Raw genomic sequence first — 17,836 nt, 5'->3', positions numbered from 1 at the left:
CACTCTGCCAGACCTAGGAGTGCTCCCTGTATGCCCCCAACTCAACGAGAGAGGCACTGTGCCATCTGTTCTGAGCTTGCCTGGCACTGCTCAGGTTTGGGGCCTCAGGGCTGGTCAGCGCTGAATGCTCTGAAGTCACCCAAGGGCTCCACAAACCAGGCTTTAGTCTTTCTCGTGGGCTTTCTAGATGGTTCCTTCTCCCCAGAGCAGCACGTCAGCTGAATGCCCTGTGATCCATGGGGCACGGTGGCCAGGGCTCTCTTCCATGTGCTTGGAGTTGAGTGTCTTTCCACGTTCTGGAGAAAACAGGGTCGCCCGTGGGGCTGGTGATGGCCTTTTCTTGTTACTGTTTCAAATAGGACACTAAAAGACAACTTTTTTAGTTTCAGCTCGGGGCAACAAAATGAAATCATCCATTTCTGGCCCATGGGCTCCAGTGGCCAAAAATACACCGAGCTGAAGTGCCACTTGGACATTTGGCCTGCTGTCAGACTCTAGAGGACTCTCTAATGAGGATTCCCCTAATTAGACTGAACAGCGAACCTGACTGCTGGGGGCAGGGGGAGGGAGAGAAGGGGGGGATGCAGAGGGGGTTGTAATGACTCTGCAGCACTTGCCAGGGCCTGAAAACTGCAGCAGGCGCTCTTCCTGCCTTGTGCCTGCTCCTCTGTGCCCAGACACCAGTGATGTTTGCAGTACCACTCCAAACTTTGTGGGGAGGCTCCCAAGGAGCTGGGAGGGTTTCAGTTTACTGTGGCCACATACTGGTCTAGTAACTCTTCCCAGTTCTGTGTCACCTTCCAGCCAAAGCCTGCCATGTGCTCCATGGCTCTTGCCATAGCTGTAGGGTGGTGTTATTTTGCGTTTCATGACCCCCAGAAGGGAGGATGAGGTAAGAGCCAGTAGTGCTCCTGCTCTGGGTAGGTGGAGAGATCTATCCCATTCTCCAGACAGCAGCACTGAGGCACAGGTGACTGTGTCACTGGGATGAGACACACTCAGAACACAGAGCCCAGCAACCTCTGTCTCTGATTATCTCTCCCAAGTCCCCTGGATCATGGCTGAGGGATCAGACTCCCTTAACAGCCTGGCTTATGAGCACTGGCAGGGCATGTGGGTGACCTATATTGCAGAAGGGTAGGTAACAGAGACTGCAACAGATGCCAGCAATAAATTATCAGAAAGTATGCACAGACTTTCATCCCTCCCCCACACTCTCCTTGATGGCAAAGTCCCTTTCCCCTTTCCAACGCTGAATTTGCTTTAGCCTTTATCAGAAAAGCAGCAGCATGAGGGAGGGCACGGAGGACGCTTTAAGGAGATTATCTTCTTTCCTTCCCCTTTCCTTGTTGCTTTTAGGATTCGTGTTTTATTGCTATCACCCCTTAATGGAGGGGGACCCCAGCATTTGGTGACTAAAGCATGTTGTTCTGTGCGTGTCCCTTCATCTGCCCTTGGCAGGGCAAGTGGCAGCAGAGACACATAATCTGTGTCTCATAATCTGACTACCACACCACGAGTGGCTTTAGATGACATGGGGACCTCCCCCATTCCTGGTCCCCCAACAGGACTGTTGGCTGTGCAAATCACGGATCCCAAGAGCTCATATTGTGTCAGGGGCAGCCCCTCTGTGTCCTCTCTAAAAGCGCTCAGAGGTGGCAGAGAAGCTCAGCAGTGCTGTGGAAAGATCCAGTGTGCATCACTGCCTCAGTGAGCTTCCAAGATAAAGAGCTGGGGGGGCTTCACTGGCAGCGCTTGCTGATTTATTAACACGTGTGTTCGAGATTCATTAGTGTTGTGCTGTCACAATCAATGGAAAGCACATTTTAAATTCGTTCGAGAAACCCAGCTGCAGAAGAAATAGTGCTCTCTGACTTGCAGTGATCAATCACAGCTAAGGAAAACACCTCGTACGGGAAGCTGGAAAGCAAGGGGGAAAAGTGTCAAACCCACTTGGTTTTCTAAGGGACTCTGCCACATTCCTGGCCTGGTGTGAATAAAAACCTCACCCTTTTCTCTGTGATGTGTAAAGGTCAAAAAGCGTCTGATTTTTAGGTTGGCAACGTAGGCGCCTCTGAAATGCAAATGTGTGGATGGTAAAAAACTTTTCCTCCCCAGGACCCTCCAAGAAAGATCAGCTTTCTCCTCATTTTACGGAGGGGTAAACCATGATGCAGGTAAAACTGGCTGCTGATTTTGGCTGGCTGAAATTCCAGCTGCCTTGCTTTTGATACTTCACTATTAGACCACATCAGTTCCCCGCTCACTCAGGATGTTCAAAGCTGCCAAGTGCAGCGTTTGCACTTGGGCTTGTAAATGCTCTCCTGTCCTGCAGAGAGTATTTGTAGGCCTTATCAAAGTTACACAGAATAAAGGATTTTTGGCCAGGTTTTCCCAGAGCTTCCTGACAGGCCTGTGGCAAAAACAGGAGAGAAGCCAGTTTTCTTGATTCCTCATTTTCCTTAAGCAGAAAACACTCTTGGCATCCCAAGCCTCCCTGACCAATGCACAATAATGAGACTGGGAAATTCTGGAGGAGCTGGAAGTACCAAGGGCACAAAGCCTCAGCAAATCCTCTGAGACATGCAGAGCCTAGGAAGGGGAGACAGGGAGGGTAACACTGCTGGGAAAGACCCAGATTGCTGTGGAGATGTGGAATTCCTGGGGAAGCTGTTGGAAGCAGGTGGAGAGAGCGGGATATCCAGCCAGGAGTGACAGGAAAGTCCCAGCACAGCGAGAGCGCGGCATATGGAGGAGGCCCAGAGCAGCAGCAGGAGGAGAGCTGAGGGGGCAGTTGACAGGAAGAAATCCAGCCATGTGTGTGCCAGCATCTTCTCCGAGTCTTGCTGAACGCGACAGACCACGTGCATGTTTCCTCCCTGCAGAACGGAGGCAGCTGAGAAGGGAAGCGGGTGAGGGAGTGGGAGAGGGGCTCAGAGGAGGGACACGTGAGCTGACTACCCAGTTTCCTCCTCTCTTTCTTGCCACAGGGTGATGTTTTTTTGTTCTTCTCACACTCTTGGCAAAAATTGGTAACCAAGTGAGATGTGGAGGGGAGGGGGGGGGTTCTACATGAAGGTTGAGATAACATTTTCTGATCCAGCCGGGAACAGTTGGCTGTGGGTGGTGGCTTGTCACCAGCCCTGCCAGTTCTAATCCAGATCCCAGTTTTTCTCATTCTCTCCGCTGTGGAGTGAAGAGCCTTCCCTACAACTTTAATTTCCTGCAGGGGTTAATCCCCGTGGTCAGTGGTAGCTCAGGCCCTTAATCCTTTTGCTCAGTCCCTTGACAGAAGGGCTGCAGCCGCTCCTGCCCTGGCAGGTCTGACAACCCCTCTGCCCCCAATTCCTCCTCTACACCCCACGAGCATCCTCCAGCTCACTGGCATTTCAGATGCTGCTCCCCCCTTCCTGGCAAGCCTACCCCGGGGGTGGTGTGGGTGGGTGGTACAACCAGGGAAAGGTTGCAGGCAGAGAAGACAGCTTGGTGGGAGAATCCTGGTGCTCTGGTCCTCATTGCTCCATCACTGCTGCGCTCACAGGTATTTCTGCACTTCTTGGCTGGACAGTGCTCTGACTCCCAAAGCATTGTCTTCCTTGGTTTTATTCAGGTGGTGTTCAAGAAGGAAGGTGTGAATGGGCCCACAGTTTTGAAGGATTCCTGGAGGGGGTCAAAAATTGTAACACGGCCCAGTACCTTCCCTGGCTCTCCTACTTAAGAGTCAAAGGATGCAGCAGATCTTTCAGAGGGAAGGTGCCAGCCTGTCTGAGATAAGAGAAACATTGACATGCACAGAGTAGTAGATGGAGGTGCATGCATTTAGCAGCGAGATAGGAGAATGTAAGTTTTTAATCAATATAAGCTCTGTCCCCGGAGCGCTAGGCCAGATGTCTGTTAATCAGCATGACCAAACTGCCAAATCAAGGGGCTTCCACATCAATACCCTGGTCCATCTTATGGGGGGTCAAGGCACTTCAGCCATGAGCCTTTGTCCTTGTGCTTTCTCATTCCAAAAATGAGGCAAGCTTTTGCAAGCCTGAGCGATCCCTTGCACACAAAATGCCCCACGCTTGCTTTTTTCCCCGCTATTCATTTCTGCATTAGCCCAAAAACTGGTTTTGCTTTTTGCATTGCCTGCATTTTGAAATACACTGGGCCCTTGAGCTCACTGGCCTTCTTCATGCTTGACTCTTGTTTCTCTTTCCTCTGGTGGAGAAGCCAGCGTGGTGAAGAGCTGCTGCCACCAAGGCTGCTCCCCCTTTTCCTCACTCCCCTCGTTGGCTGTGCTTCCCTGGGTGCCAGGCTCCCAAAACGAGCTGCAAGGGTAGTGGCTTGTCACTTTGGCAGCTGGAGGAGAGAGAGGATGTAGAAAACACTGGGAAAATGGAAGAACTTAACTGAGGTCTCACGAGGCTGTGCCCTGGGCATGTCCAGAGGGTCAGGGACCATCCATGGCTGCGCAGAGGTGGGGCAGAGCACGAGATGCTGGCAGCAAAAATCCCCTCAGCTCTTATCACAAGGGATCAGCGACCCAGCGTGCCCAGAGCTCCTGGCAAACCTCCTGGGGAGAGGCTGGCTCTCATCATTCCCACACAGTGCATTGCACTGGACTCTGAAGGAGACCTTTCTCTGCCTTGGTGAGCTGCAGAGATCTGTCTCACTTGGTTGCCACTGTGGCACAAAGTTGCTGGTGCTGCCTGTGAGAGCCTGGAGCTGTTCTGCTGCCCCATCAGCCTCCCAGAGCATCCCAGAGGGGCAACCCTGCAAAGTCCACACAACCTGCATGGGATGTGGGCTGCTGCCTTCAGCTCCAGGGGTGCCTGTGGACCTCTGGGACACATTTGTGCTTTTTACGAGCTGGGAACATTGCCCAGAGCTCAACAAGATGTGGTGACAGCTCTCCCGACCCAGAGCTCCAGCCAGGATCTTTGGATGCATCTGGGTTAGCACACAGATCACAGCCTCGTGCTGCAGAGCTTGCCGAGGCTGAGGAAGGGCTGCAAGTTTGATGTGACTTTAGTTTTCTACAGCCACAGAAGAAACACCTTTATGGCAAAGTTGACACCCCAGGGAAATCCCTGGAAGTGGTGTGGGTGAGAGCGTGGTTCACAGGGATGGACTCTTCCCAGCCTTTTCTTGCAGTCAGTCGAGAACTTCTGACTTGCGTGCCTTTGCTGTAAATTTAAGCCCCGGTCCTTCCCGTGATGGGCGTGGGGCATCACAGTGCATAAATAATTGACGGTCTCTCGTTTTCCCGTTCATAAAAATCGCACGAGGAAATCGTCATTTTCATTAAAAGAAGAAAAAAGATTGCCAGATGATAAAACAGGCTCGCAAAGCCAAGGACTTAAACGTGAGCTTATATTGCCCAGCCTTCGTTCAGCCACTTGCAGGGATGCAGGCCAGCACTGCCTTTGCTTACCCAAGCAAGTGCTGTTCCTTTTCTTCACAGGACCTTGTCCCATGCTCAGTGCAAAGGACACATGATACTCCGGCTAACAATGAGGGCGTTGTAATAAATAAGGCCGTTTTTATATGGTCAGCATTAAATATTAAACCACAGTTTTGGCAGGAGGCCACGGCCTGTACGTTCCTAATTTTGTGGGTGCCCAACACGAGACCCATGGGGCCGTTTTGCAGAACTGCTGAACCCTCACAGCTGCTTTTCAAAATGCTGGCAGCTTAGCCAGCAAGCTGGTACAGTCTCGAGGACTCAATAGCACTGAGAGCCAAGAGGTCCCCAGGCTCTGGCCCTGCACCTGCTGCTCCTTCCCCGTGTGGCTGAAAGGGGAAGTCTCTTTTCCCTTCAAAAGCCAGGAAAACAACCAACTCTCTCTTGCCTCATCAGGAGCACAAATCCTCCATCATCAGCTACGAGGCAACTGTAGCTGCTAACATTTTCAGAGCACCACAAGACAATGAATAGTGATGTATTGCCTGCAGGGCTTGCTTGGCAGGCGGTAAACAAATAAAACAGGCACACATTTTGCAGTACCCAAAAGAAAAAAAATAAAAATGACAGCCCCCTGCTTCACTCCTTGAGCACCACGTAGCCAAGTCCCCTGAGTGAAGCAGCTCATGAAAAATGCAGCGTGTGGTCCCACCAGTCAAGGCTGCAACCCAGTGCACTGCCACCAGCGCCAGTATTTCCGAACTTTCGGCTGCTTGTTTTTGCAATGTGAATGATGTATTTCACATAATCCAAGCCCTCACAGGTGAAGCAACATTTCCTTCCATCTCCTGAGTCTGGAATTCAGCTAGTTTATAGGGGAAAAAAAAAAAAAAAAAAAAAACGCACATCTTCTTGCTGTTATCATACCCTCAATCCCAGAAAGCCTTTTCGTGAGCCAGCGTTTTGGTGAAGCCACAGCAGGAATAAGGTATGTGTGACAAGGTATTTCCCTGCAGCAGGAGGAACACCCCAGAGCTCCCACTCCCTCTCCTCTGCACTGAGAACTGGGCGTGTGTCGTGGTGCAGCACACTGAGGCATCACCCAGCTGGCAGGAGCATCCCAGTATGGTCATCTGAGTTATGGTTTGAGCCACCCAGGGCTGGGACAGTTGTCAAGCAGTGTAAGCAGCTGCTCGTAACCAAACATGGCAAGTGAAGGAAACTGCCTGCTCTGGCTTTTCACTCAGCAACAGGCAAGAGCTGAAGAGTCACTGAAAACTACCCAGAAATGCCTTCCCACGGGCCTGAGCCTCTCCCCATCCTGTTCCAGCCTCTGTTGCTCGCTCAATGCTCCTGCCCAGGTATCCTTGTGGATATCCTCTGTGCTGCTGCTGACCCTCCCAGCCCTGCTGAGACACAGCTCTGCCTTCATCAGGCTTCTGCGGTGCAGAAGAGCCTAGAAAATCCTTTCTGCATCAAGCTTAAAAAAAAAAAAAAAAAAAAAGCCAGAGGAAGGGCAGGAAGCCGGAGTAACTCTTAGAGATATCTGCGCCAAGAGTGCACCTTGCTAGCATGTGACATTCACTTTGCTGGAGGAAAGGGTAAAGCGATGATCTGGTATAAAAATTACGTAAGAAGGCTTCCCCCCTTTCTCTTTGCAAGCAGCCCCTTTGCTGAGGGTTCACCATCATTCCTCCAAGTGGGCAGGATGCACTAACAGAGGCAGCGCTGATGTCTGACAGGGAGACAACTCCCGCAAGCCTTTCGCTCATGTGGAATAATTCCCTTGCAAATGTTGTTTGCCCACAGCAGTTAGAGGAAGATCCACCTCCCCCCCCCCACCCCCACCCCCGATAGACCTGAGCAACAAAGCTCAGAAGAAAAATGGTCTGCAGCTCTGGAAAAGATCCCTTCTCCTCACTGCTAGGAATGTCCCCTGTTTTAGGACAAGCCGCTGTCTGTGTTTAAGGGTTCCCCTGTGTTTTCAGGGTTTTCTTCTCCTGCAATAGCAGCTGCTCCAGTCCTTCCCCAGATGAGATCCTGATTTCTCCCCCCATCCCTGAGTGGCAGGTCAGACCCCCACAGCAGGGCAGTGCTGTATCCTGCCCGCTGCCATTCCCATCAGGGCTGTGCTGGATGTGGCACATTCGGATTACCTGGCAGTCCACGTGGAGGGCCCGGGGCCCAGCGTGGTCATGACCTGCTTGGAGCAACAGCTTCAAATACCCTCTCTCCCCAAATGGGGAGAGCTCCAGTTTGACATGTCTCTCTCAATTAGCGGGAGACGCAGGGACGGTAATAAACTGGCCAGGCAGAGGGAGGAGGAGGAGGCAGAATGTTCAGTGTGGGATGTGTGTGTGCACGTGTCTGTGCACGCGTGTGTATGCACACACACACGGGCTGACACTAACAAATAAATACCCCTGTCCGTGGGGTGCTTCACCTCGGCTCATTCGGGACCTCATTCTCACCCTCCCCTTCCAGTCAGGGCTGGAAAAGGCTGGGAAGCTTCTCTGTGCTGTGTTTCACCCACCCCTCTCAGTGCTGTGCCTTCCACCCAAAAGTTCAGAAATCACAGGCTCAGCCTGCGGAGATGCTGAAAGCAACTCGGGACTTATTTTTGGCTCCACTTGTGATTTGGCATCCTTCACTTCGTGTCCTGTGGTCATGTCCGTGAGCACACACACCCACACACTTATACATGTACACCCCCGCCCCTCCCCTCCGATCCCAAAGCTGTGCACCGAGTGCTGAACCGGTTCGGTTTTGGTCCCTACTTCTCCATTTTAGGTTGTTCTCACTGAGACAGCCGAGTCCAAAATGATCGCCAGCAAAACCATCACAAGCCAGGCGAGTGGCACCTCTCGTGCTGACCCCTCTGAGAGCCCCGAGGAGGGGACAAAAGGCAGGAGCTGCCCGGCACCGGGTGACCCCAGTTCTCAGCCTCCACGCTGCACCTGAGCCGCCTGCGGTGCCATTCTCAGCTGGGAGAAGTTGCTCCGGGCTGCCCGCGCTAAAACTGGGCTGGAAGCTGTCACCAACAAGCTGTGCGGCGGGTTTGCCGTCCTGCTGTGACGGGAGATCGCTGCCCGTGTGCCGGCGTGGCACAGGGGAGCCCTGAGCTGGCTGGCTGGCTGTCTGTCTGTCTGGCACACAGCGCTGCCCCTGCCGCCACCCTCCTCCCCGGGGGAGCCGCTGCCTGCGGGCAGCTCCGCGCACCTCGCCCGGCCGGGGGTGGGGGGAAAACGCCGAAGGGACGGGTCTTTCCTTACCTCTGTCAGGCTGGAATGGAGCCTCCTGTGAGAATGGCAGCTCTCTGAAGCCGGTACAATCCCAAAGCGAATCCAGCAGAAAGTGCCGCTGCTCGCGGCTGGACCTCAGCTGGCAGGAGCCCTCCGCAGCCAGCCGCTCGCCTGGCGTGGAGGGCAGGGAGGCACGGCGAGATGACAGCGTGGGAAAGGGGCTGTAATCCTCCGTAAATAATGAACAGGGGGAGAGGGAAAGAGGGAGAGAGGCGGGAGAGGGAGCGACTGTGCGCGGCGAAGTGACAGCTGGGGGTACATCTGCGATGGCAGCAGCACACGCACAGGAACGCGCGCAGACAGTGCAGAGGAGTCACCCCGCCAGGCAGGCAGGAGCTGCTCCCAAACACCCAGAGGAAGGAGCTCGGGAGGTTTTCATTCCTCTCAGTGCATCCTGGAGAAAGGGCAGTTGCTGTCAGTGCCTCTCTCCCCCTCATCCCGCCCTCGCTGCCATCCCTCTCCTGCTGCCAGCAGCCGAGGGGCTCGAGGAGGGCGAGGAGATGCCGGGGCGGGAGGAGCTCCCCACGGCCCCTCAGGAGGTAGATTGGTCATGCACAGGTTACAGGAGAAGGCAGCGAGCTGAGCAGTTCCTCCCCTCCCTCCATCTCTCCCCTGCTGCGGCGGATGACAATAAACTCCGGGAGAAAGGCGTCGGGATGAGAGGGGACGAGCTCTGGCTTTTGTGCAGGAGCGAGGCGAGCGGCGGCAGCGATGGGGAGACAGCGGGGGAGAACCCGGGGGGCTTGGGGGGACGGCACCCCCTTCCCACCAGTGCTGCGGGGACGGTGGTGGGGAGGCGGGGACGCCACCGAGAGGTGCCCACGGTGGGCAGCACAACCCTGCGTCTGTTTCCTGTGGGATTCGGGGAGAACTTGGGGGGTGCTGTTAAGGGGTAACGTTAGGGACAAGGGGAATGGGTGAAAGATCCACAGTTCGTTCCCATGAACTTTGGGTGCGGTGGAGAGTGTGTTCAGCCACAGGTGCATGTGTCAGGTGTGGTGGCATCCGTCAGTGACAGGCGTTCCCTGCCCTCCCTGACATCTCCTGCTGCTGCAGGGCTGCAGGAAGCGGCCAAATCCAGCCCACTACCTCTCTTGGGATTTCCTCTGTGCTCTCCCATGGGCTCCTGGAACCTTCCCCCCCAAAATCAGGCCCCGATCTTGCCTTCCTCCATCTCGGTGAGGACCTCAGTAGCTCGCATTTGCAAGAATTACCCTTTTGTTGATCTACTTAAACTGCCCCTTCTGTCAGGTCCAGTATTATAAACAGGCTGATTTGGGCTTCTCGTTCATTTCAATTTGTCTGGAAGTTGTCTTTTTAAGTAAAATTTTTAGAGGACTCAAATTAAAATTTCAAGTTACTGACTCGAGAGGGGGAAAATAAGAATATTTCAGAAACAGGGAGTAGGGAATGCAAATGGATGGCACAGGCATGGCTGTTCTGCTGTTCTGGTACCTTCCGTTTGAATCACAGGTTTTATGTAACCATTGGACCAGCTGCCATGAAAACAGGTTGTGAATGGCAAGGTGAACCTTGACAAGCACTCTGCAGGATGCAACCTTGAGACTTTGTTATGCCTTTTTTTTGTTGTGCAGCAGGCCCGAGAATTAAATCTTGGGGAAAGCTCCTTAAGCGAGCAACATATGGATAATCAAAGAGAGAAGGCAGAGACTGCAGGCAGAAAGAGAGGCAAGCAGGGGATGAGCTAATGAAGCAGGCATGCTCAGCAGAGGGATGAACAGGTGGAGGGGAAGGCTCATCCCTGCACGGTGAGCAGCAGTGTCCAGCTCCAGGGAAGGCCCGCTGCAGCCACGGCTTTGCAGGCAGCCTGGGAAGGGGTGCACAGCTTTGGGGACCGTGTCAGCAGTGATGCCACCTGTGCCAGGTGTTCCTCCTGCTTTATTGCATTGCTGGGCTGCTGCAGTGGCACAGGTCGCTTGCATGTGAGTAGGAATAAAACTATTTGCCATGGTCTCTCTGGGGACTCCGCAGCGGCCACTCATCATTTCATGGAGCTCAGATCTTCCCTCTGATGCAGCACATCCTTTGCCACCAGAGCAAAAAGGCTCATTAACAATCAGTTGCTCTTTGGAACAAGCACAGAGGAGTTTATTCCAGTTTTTTTTTTCCCCTCTCACTTGAGCCACAGCATCATCCTTATCTCAGACTGAATCACTGCTTTCCTCCTTTCTCCTTGACCTCACCTACAGCGTGAAGATGCACAGATGACTATTTGTTACTAGCACTGAGGGGGTTGACTGTGGCCTGCTTCTCCTCAGCTCCCATGTCTTACTCAGGTCACCCAAATGTGTGGAACTTTCTCACAGTTCTTGCCAGTAGCTGCCACTTTCTGTCCCTGCCGCTGGCCACCAGTGCAACCCCCCAGGTTTTCTTCTTCATCATGTTGCAGGCAGCTCTGTCCAGGCTGGGTATGTGCTACTTATGCTTCCTGGGCAGATTTACAAGCAGGGGCTAAGACATCTCTGAAGAACAATTTGAGGCCAAGTGTTCCCACTGGCGAAAACATGAGCCACTGAGTAAGACTGCATTGCAAGGTTAGTTAGGCAGGTATCGACTCCTCTTCAAGTCTCATGAAAACTGTATGCCCTGGGTGATGCTCAGTCCCATTGATGTGATCTGCTGCGATCAGGGGAATGACTCCTTCCTGAGCTGGTTTGGAAGGATGGATTTATTTAAAGCTACGTACCAAACCGGGTGCGTGGGCCTCATGGGACTCGGCAGCAGCAGCACCGCTCGCCTGCTGTCACGGAGTGCCAATTTGTCAGCAGGGGCACCAAGCCAAACCGTGCCTGCCACAGCCCCGCTGGAGCTGAGGGATCTTAGCCCAGGCCAGACTCAGCCCCGTCCTTCCTCCTTTGTTTGCGTTCTTTGTCTCCTCTGGTTCGTGCTCTGCGAGGCTTAGGGCAATGCAGCTCTACAGAACCATTCCTTTCCCCCACAGACAGGCAGTCACATTCACTTTACAGCAGGGAGAGCTGGATGAGAAATGTGCCTCTGATACATGGGATTTGTAAGACGTACCAGCAGTAGGAAGGTGACAAGGACACTGGTATAAAACAGCAGAGCTGATGCCAGGTGCCAGGGTCTCTGTACATGAGGCGTGTACCCTTGCACACTCCGGTTTTTAATTCATGCCCATCTGAATTAGAGCATCAGATCATACCGTTAGCTTAAAAGCACCCACACGGCATGATTCAGATTTAAAGGATCTGTTCCCCCCCTTTGAAGCTCCTTCTAATTCAGAGGAAATATGTAGAAACAGCAACACTTCTTCCTCCTGATATTGGTGGTTGTGGAAAAAAAGGCTCCAGATCTCCCTCCCTGTATTTCTTTTTCTCCCTCACTTGCACTTTATATTCTATTTCAAGGTCCTGCTTGAGGCTGTAATTCCTCCAGAGCTCTTGGATTCAACTAGTTGACACACAGCCCAGTTGTTCCCCATCACCATGCCAGGCTGTGCACGACTGCCCTGGTTATTGTGTGTGCTCACAGGCATCCTGCCCAGGGACAGCCCGCTTGTCCTGCCAGGGAGACCCTGCACCCTTCCCTCTCCTCTGCAACTCTGCCTTCCTTCAGGAGCACGATGCTGGGAATAGAAGGGAAATTAAGCCAGGAAATTAGGACACGCTTCATTAAGAAACACAGATACCCACAGAGTTCTGCTTAGCCCACCGTGCACTGGGCTGGGACCGGGTAACAAATCACCGTTCACAATCGACACTTCCTGTCAAGTGGCATTCCTAATTCTGTGCTTTTGTAGTGGCTTAGGAAAAATCCAAATCTCTGTGGTTCCCCCCTGAGACAGGTGGGTTTTCAAATTAATCCCTTCCTCACTGGCCTACTTTATTTCTGACTGATGCTGCGTGGTGCAGGAGTTGAGGCTGGGGCGATCACAAACATCCGTTCTGGCCAGGCAAATCTGAAAAAGACAAAGGCAAAAGCTCATGCCACCCTGGGGGGCTCTTGGGGGATTTTGTTGTTGTTGTTGTTGATCTGTTTGTGGCTTCCTAGTTAGTGTGAGGGGAATCTCAGTACCTCGGTGCGGTCAGTGTCCCCTTTTCCTTTCCCTTGCCAAACCTCTGACTCTCACCTGGCAGCCTGACTCAGCACTTTCCGTTCGCACCTGGAAGCAGCTTTGTGTTTTGCAATTGTGATTTCTACCCCATCACCTCGGGCCAGTATTTACTCCTCTTTTCCCAGCTTGTCTTTAATGCTCCTCTTTTGATCCTCCCCTCCTTTTGTTCCCTGCAGCGGTGGGTGTGCAAATAAAGCTGGATTTGCTCCAACGCAAGTTTTGGATGGCCATGCAACAGGTAGGAGCACCAGCAGTCGTGCAGAGACACAATTAAATGCTCTTCGTCAGCAAGGTCGATGCCGTGTTCCATCACATGCAATGGCATTTTAATGAGGCCGTTTGTGGAACTCATATTGAAAGATTCACGGAGTAGATTGGTTTGGAGTCACACGTTTCTGTAATCCTCTGACGGCACTAACGCCGGGTGAGCCACGGGTCTGTTCTGGGGATGCCGTGGTGACAGTGTCAGCATCCGGGCCTGGCGTTGGCTCTGCTGCATGTGACACATTTAATCGTGGGAATATGCTTGTGCTCATTCAGCCTTCCAGAAACCTCATGGAAATCTGCGATTTTGGGCACACAGAAAAAAAAAAAAAAATCTCCTGCCTTCTCTTATCATCTCAATAATGATAACAAAGCGCTAGCAGCTTGCCAAAATAAAATTTATTTGCTCCAGGGATAAGCTTTTGGTGTTGTCCTCATATTAGATATTCTTCTGGACTGAAAGAAGTGGAATAATTAAAACAACTCCCCTGGTCTGGGGAGCAAGAAAAATGAAACACCTTTCCCTTATCACCCAGGGCCTTTCTCCCCAGGCTTTGCCTTCAGAGACGTCTGCTGGAGGGGTGAGCATGACAGGACTGTAGCAGCACACAGCAGAAGTGGCTCTCTGCTGTCAGGAGAGGGAACTGTCATCAGTCAGGGATGACAGAGAAGGTAGGAGGGCGGGAAGCTGCTCTGTGGAGGCAGGAGCATCCTCACAGGTGGGAGATCACATGAACCCAACCTGAGCTAAAAAGATTTCTGCAAAAGCACATGAGCGCGTCCCGAAACAGCAACAGAGAGCTTCGTTTTTAAAAACCCTGCTCAGGGCCATGCCCAGGCAGTTGTCACACAGAGAAGCCCTCCTGGGTGTTAGGTGAGGCTGCGAGGCTTTATCAGAGCAGGTTCAGGAGGTCTGTGTGCCAAGTGGCCGCCAGCCTTGGCCACGGTATGTGCTGGTGTGAAAAAAGGCTCCGTGTGCTTTCCCAGGATGCGAGAGCGCTGTTGGACAGGGGAATGACTAACAGATTTTGTTTTCTCCCTCTCTCCGCTGCCTCACTGATGCTGTGCTGCTCTGGATGGCCACGCTGTGCCTCCCAGCCCAATGACAGTGATGTAAGTAGACAAAAGCTGGGGCCAGGGAGGCATCCTGGCGTGCCTCACCACAGCTCGGCTTCCTAATTGTGTCATTTGTGTGCCAGCACATTATAGGCACTGTCCCTTGTCTGTAGCCACTGGAGAGGGTCCAAACCTGTCACAAGCTGTGTTTGTCTTCACAGTAATTAAGTGTCTTTGGCAAAGCTCAGAGTGCTCTGGGTCACAGAGACCTGACCAGCAGCAGGAGGATGCTGTGAGGGAGGCTGGTCTCTGAGGAGGGAGCTGTGCCCGTGAAGCAGCAGATGTGGTCTCAGAGCAGCCAGGGAGCACAGGCTCAGCTCTGCCCCGTCTCATTTCAATTCCCTGCAAGCTGCCAGTGCTCTCAACCCAGGGTCCTGGCTCTGGTGGTGCTGCTGTGTGGCCAGCCCAGCATCAGGCACTGCTGGAACTCCTCCAGGTCTGGACGTGCAGTGGCAGTGAGACTCAGCCCTCACCCTGCTGAAGAGGGTGTGAGACACCAGCTCTTCTTGTGGGAAAGCCCTGTGCTTCACCTGGGCTTCCGTTCTGATACCTGGACCCCGGGCTCTGCTCTCCCCCAAGGCCGTAGCCGTGGTTTGCTGTGACCGTGTTTCTCTGCAGACCAAAGGAAGGAAGCTGCCAGGGAGAAGCACGAGGCCACCTCTAGGAACACATCCAGGGAAACAAAAGAGCCGCGTGCTGCTTTGTGGTGAGGCAGGGGTGAGATGGTGCTTGCAGCTGTGGATGAAGGAATTTTTTTAAACCATCATCCCTAGAGCCAGCTGGATTCAGAACATGTGATATTGCAAAGCTGTGGGATTTGAAACGAACTCAGGCATCCACAAACCTCCTCTGAAGTTGAACAGAGGGACAGAGAACCGGGTTTGTACTGCAAAACTCAAAGGGAGAAACAAATTCTAACTGAAAGTTACGGTCTTGTTGTGGTCTGGAATGGCCAATTTATCCCTTGTTACTGAGAATCACCCAGAAAGGGGGTTGGATTTTCTGTCTAAGGGGTTTGGGAAAACAGTGAGTGGCTGGCTGAGAGCAGACAGGCTGTGTGCTATCCCAGCGTCCTTCCCTGACCCCAGCAAACCTCTGGCAGGAAGGGGACTCCGTGCGCAGAAAAGGCAGCACCGTGTCGGCTTCCCTCCCCCTGCTGCTGGAGAAAACAGCACTGCGAAAGAACACGACGAGACAGACAACAGGCAGCCACGGCAAACTCTGAACAATTATGAAATCAATAAGCACCTGAAGGGCTTTGTTACTCAGCACTTAACCCCTCGTGTCCGCACCCAGCTCGGTGCTGTGAAACACGTGTCAAGTCCTCCGCGCAGAAATTCTAAATGAAGGAGATGGATGCTGCCTTGGGCTACATGTGCGCCGTTCACATCCTATTTGATCATTAGCTCTCTGGAGAGTAAAGAAACCAACAGCAACAACAACAACAACAACAAAAACCAACCCTGCCTGAGAAGAGCCCTGATCTAAAATACCACGTTCTCAGTCCAGACACTAACAGATGCTGAAGCGCATGCTGGGTTCTCCCTGGTGCACAGCGACCTTTGCTTTCACCCTTTCTTTACAAATGCCTGCTCTGCTGGGAGTGCACAGGCCCTGCTGGGAGCACGTCAGGGCGGCAGGTGCGGGATCTGAGCCCTCAGGAAAGGGGATGTTGCTCGTAGAAGAGGGGACAGTTGCAGTGGCTGAGCTGGGGGTGGTACCTGTCGTCCTGGTGGGAATGCCAGCTGAGTTGCGGAGCTGTCTGGGATCCTTTAGCCAGGCAGTCCCAAGGGGGAGGCAGGAAGACGAGCGGATGCCGTGTGCTGGGGGGCACGGTGCAGGCGGAGCTCCGGGAGCCCCAGGCTGGAGGCTGTGAACGGGCACTGACCCTTGCACAGCGCAGGGGACATGTGCCACAGCCGGGTGTCTCACCAGGCGATCGCACGCATGGACTGGGAGGGTATGAAAGCCTCAGAAATCCCTTCGCTCAGGGCCCCTCCTCAGAGGCACCAGCTTTGAGCTCTTTCTGCTGCTGCCTCGGTGCCAGCAGTGGAAGCCTCTGGCGGAGGGGCAGTGTCCTGCATGGTCAGCCTGCGAAGTCTCCCCCACCCCGCGGCTCATTCTCTGCTCTCCCTTTGCAGTGCAGCGGCGTGGACGGTGCCTGCCCTCTCAGCTGCCAGGATGATGTGAGTTGCTTTGGTTTTCTCCTCTGTACCTGGGATGGGTGTGACTGCCCACCTGCTCTGTGGAGGTCTCTGCCTTCCCCCCCAAAAAAAAAAAAAAAGGCGTTGCCTGCTGTCTCCTCACAAGAGCTGGGGCAGGACCTTCTATTAATGTGACAAATCCACAGTTTAGGTCTTCCCCAAGCTGGGCCAGGGCAGAGACACTGGGATTCCAGCCAGTGAAAGCCCATCTCCTTTAAACCTGTCTCCCTGGCATCCCAGATGTTATAAATGCCTATTATACGCTGGGCTTTTCGCAAATATTAACATGAATACTGTATGTGCAGTTGTACGGCATTATGTTTTTATTAATAAAGTTTTAAAAGGTAAGAGGTGTGTATTTTTTTTTGATTGTACCAAAAAATTAATAATAAAAAGACAAAGTTGGGGTTCTTTTTCTTCTTTGTAACATCTAAACTAACCAAGCCAGAAAGTAGAAGGAAAAAAGTCACCTTATAACCCTGCATAACAACTACTAACTTTCTGTTTCCTTATCCAAATAAAAATAACCAGAAACTTAAAAAAAAATTATGAAGCCCATATTACCAAACAGAGTAAAACTACCCACAAATTAATCTACCAAATAAAATTATTGAAAACAAATAAAACCTCAAAAAAATGTTTAAATCATTTATTAACATCCATTAAATATGTAACACAGCAATCCTCGAAAATAAAAATCTCAAAAAATAAAAGTGTACAGCTAGCTAACCTCGTGCCAAACACCCTCAACCAAGATGCTTTTGCTTTTCTGTCTCCCAGTTGTCTATTTTTATTTTTTTTTAAACTTATGAATTTATCTGAGAGAGTAAAACTCGTTTTTCACACCGGATCTTCAAAAAAAACCAAAACCAAAAACCAGTGGCTGTCAGCATGACATGCCTGCTGGACACCTCTCTTTGTGTTCATGCCACCGCTTCAGCCTTGCTGTCAGGAGCACGTGGGACAGGAGCTCCTCTGCCCTGAAAAGGGAGACCACCAGAGATTTGTTGTTGTTGTTGTTGTATGTTCATGTAGGATTTTCTCTGCTTCCTCGTTTTGTTTTTTTCCTGCAAGACCTAAAGGTTCTCATCTAAACTCTGTGCCTCCATTTCCTGCTTCGCAGAATAAAAAAAAATGAGACCAGCACTGGTACTCAGTGGTGGGGAGAGGGTGGTTTAGTGAGCGGTTGTAAAACTGTGGAATCCTTAATGTCGCTTCTCTTCCATCCCTGCAGGTTCTGAACTGCTTCCTCATCGACAACAACGGCTTTATACTTGTTTCCAAAATACCTGAAGAGGTAAGAGAGCAGAAGGGCAGGAGGAGAGTGGGGTTTGCTTGTTCCTGAGTAACCCACCAGAGCTGCTTTAAAACAAACGAAGCTGAATTGTGTAATAGGGGTGGCTGTGGTGTAATTAAATTCAACTGTGCAGTGAGGGGGAAGGCTCCCAGCAGAGTGACAGCA

The 17,836-nt window shown here is 52.2% G+C and overlaps 1 protein-coding gene across 1 annotated transcript in view; it reads left to right on the top strand.

Annotated features, from left to right (window-relative positions):
- The window catches only part of CACNA2D4 (calcium voltage-gated channel auxiliary subunit alpha2delta 4), a 118,233-nt gene that overhangs the window by 82,272 nt on the left and 18,125 nt on the right, over nt 1-17,836 (top strand). The window contains exons 27-30 of the mRNA XM_066184695.1: nt 12,967-13,028; nt 14,153-14,167; nt 16,312-16,356; nt 17,609-17,671. Of these exons, the coding sequence (XP_066040792.1) occupies nt 12,967-13,028; nt 14,153-14,167; nt 16,312-16,356; nt 17,609-17,671 (185 nt within the window). The remainder of the gene's footprint in view (nt 1-12,966; nt 13,029-14,152; nt 14,168-16,311; nt 16,357-17,608; nt 17,672-17,836) is intronic.

The sequence above is a fragment of the Chamaea fasciata genome, unplaced genomic scaffold (genome assembly GCF_029207755.1).
Source record: "Chamaea fasciata isolate MVZ Bird 193981 ecotype frontalis unplaced genomic scaffold, bChaFas1.0.hap1 SCAF_5, whole genome shotgun sequence".
Classification (NCBI taxonomy): domain Eukaryota; kingdom Metazoa; phylum Chordata; class Aves; order Passeriformes; family Sylviidae; genus Chamaea; species Chamaea fasciata.
Note: the sequence above shows the minus strand (reverse complement) of the source record. Positions and strands in the feature narration are given on the sequence as shown.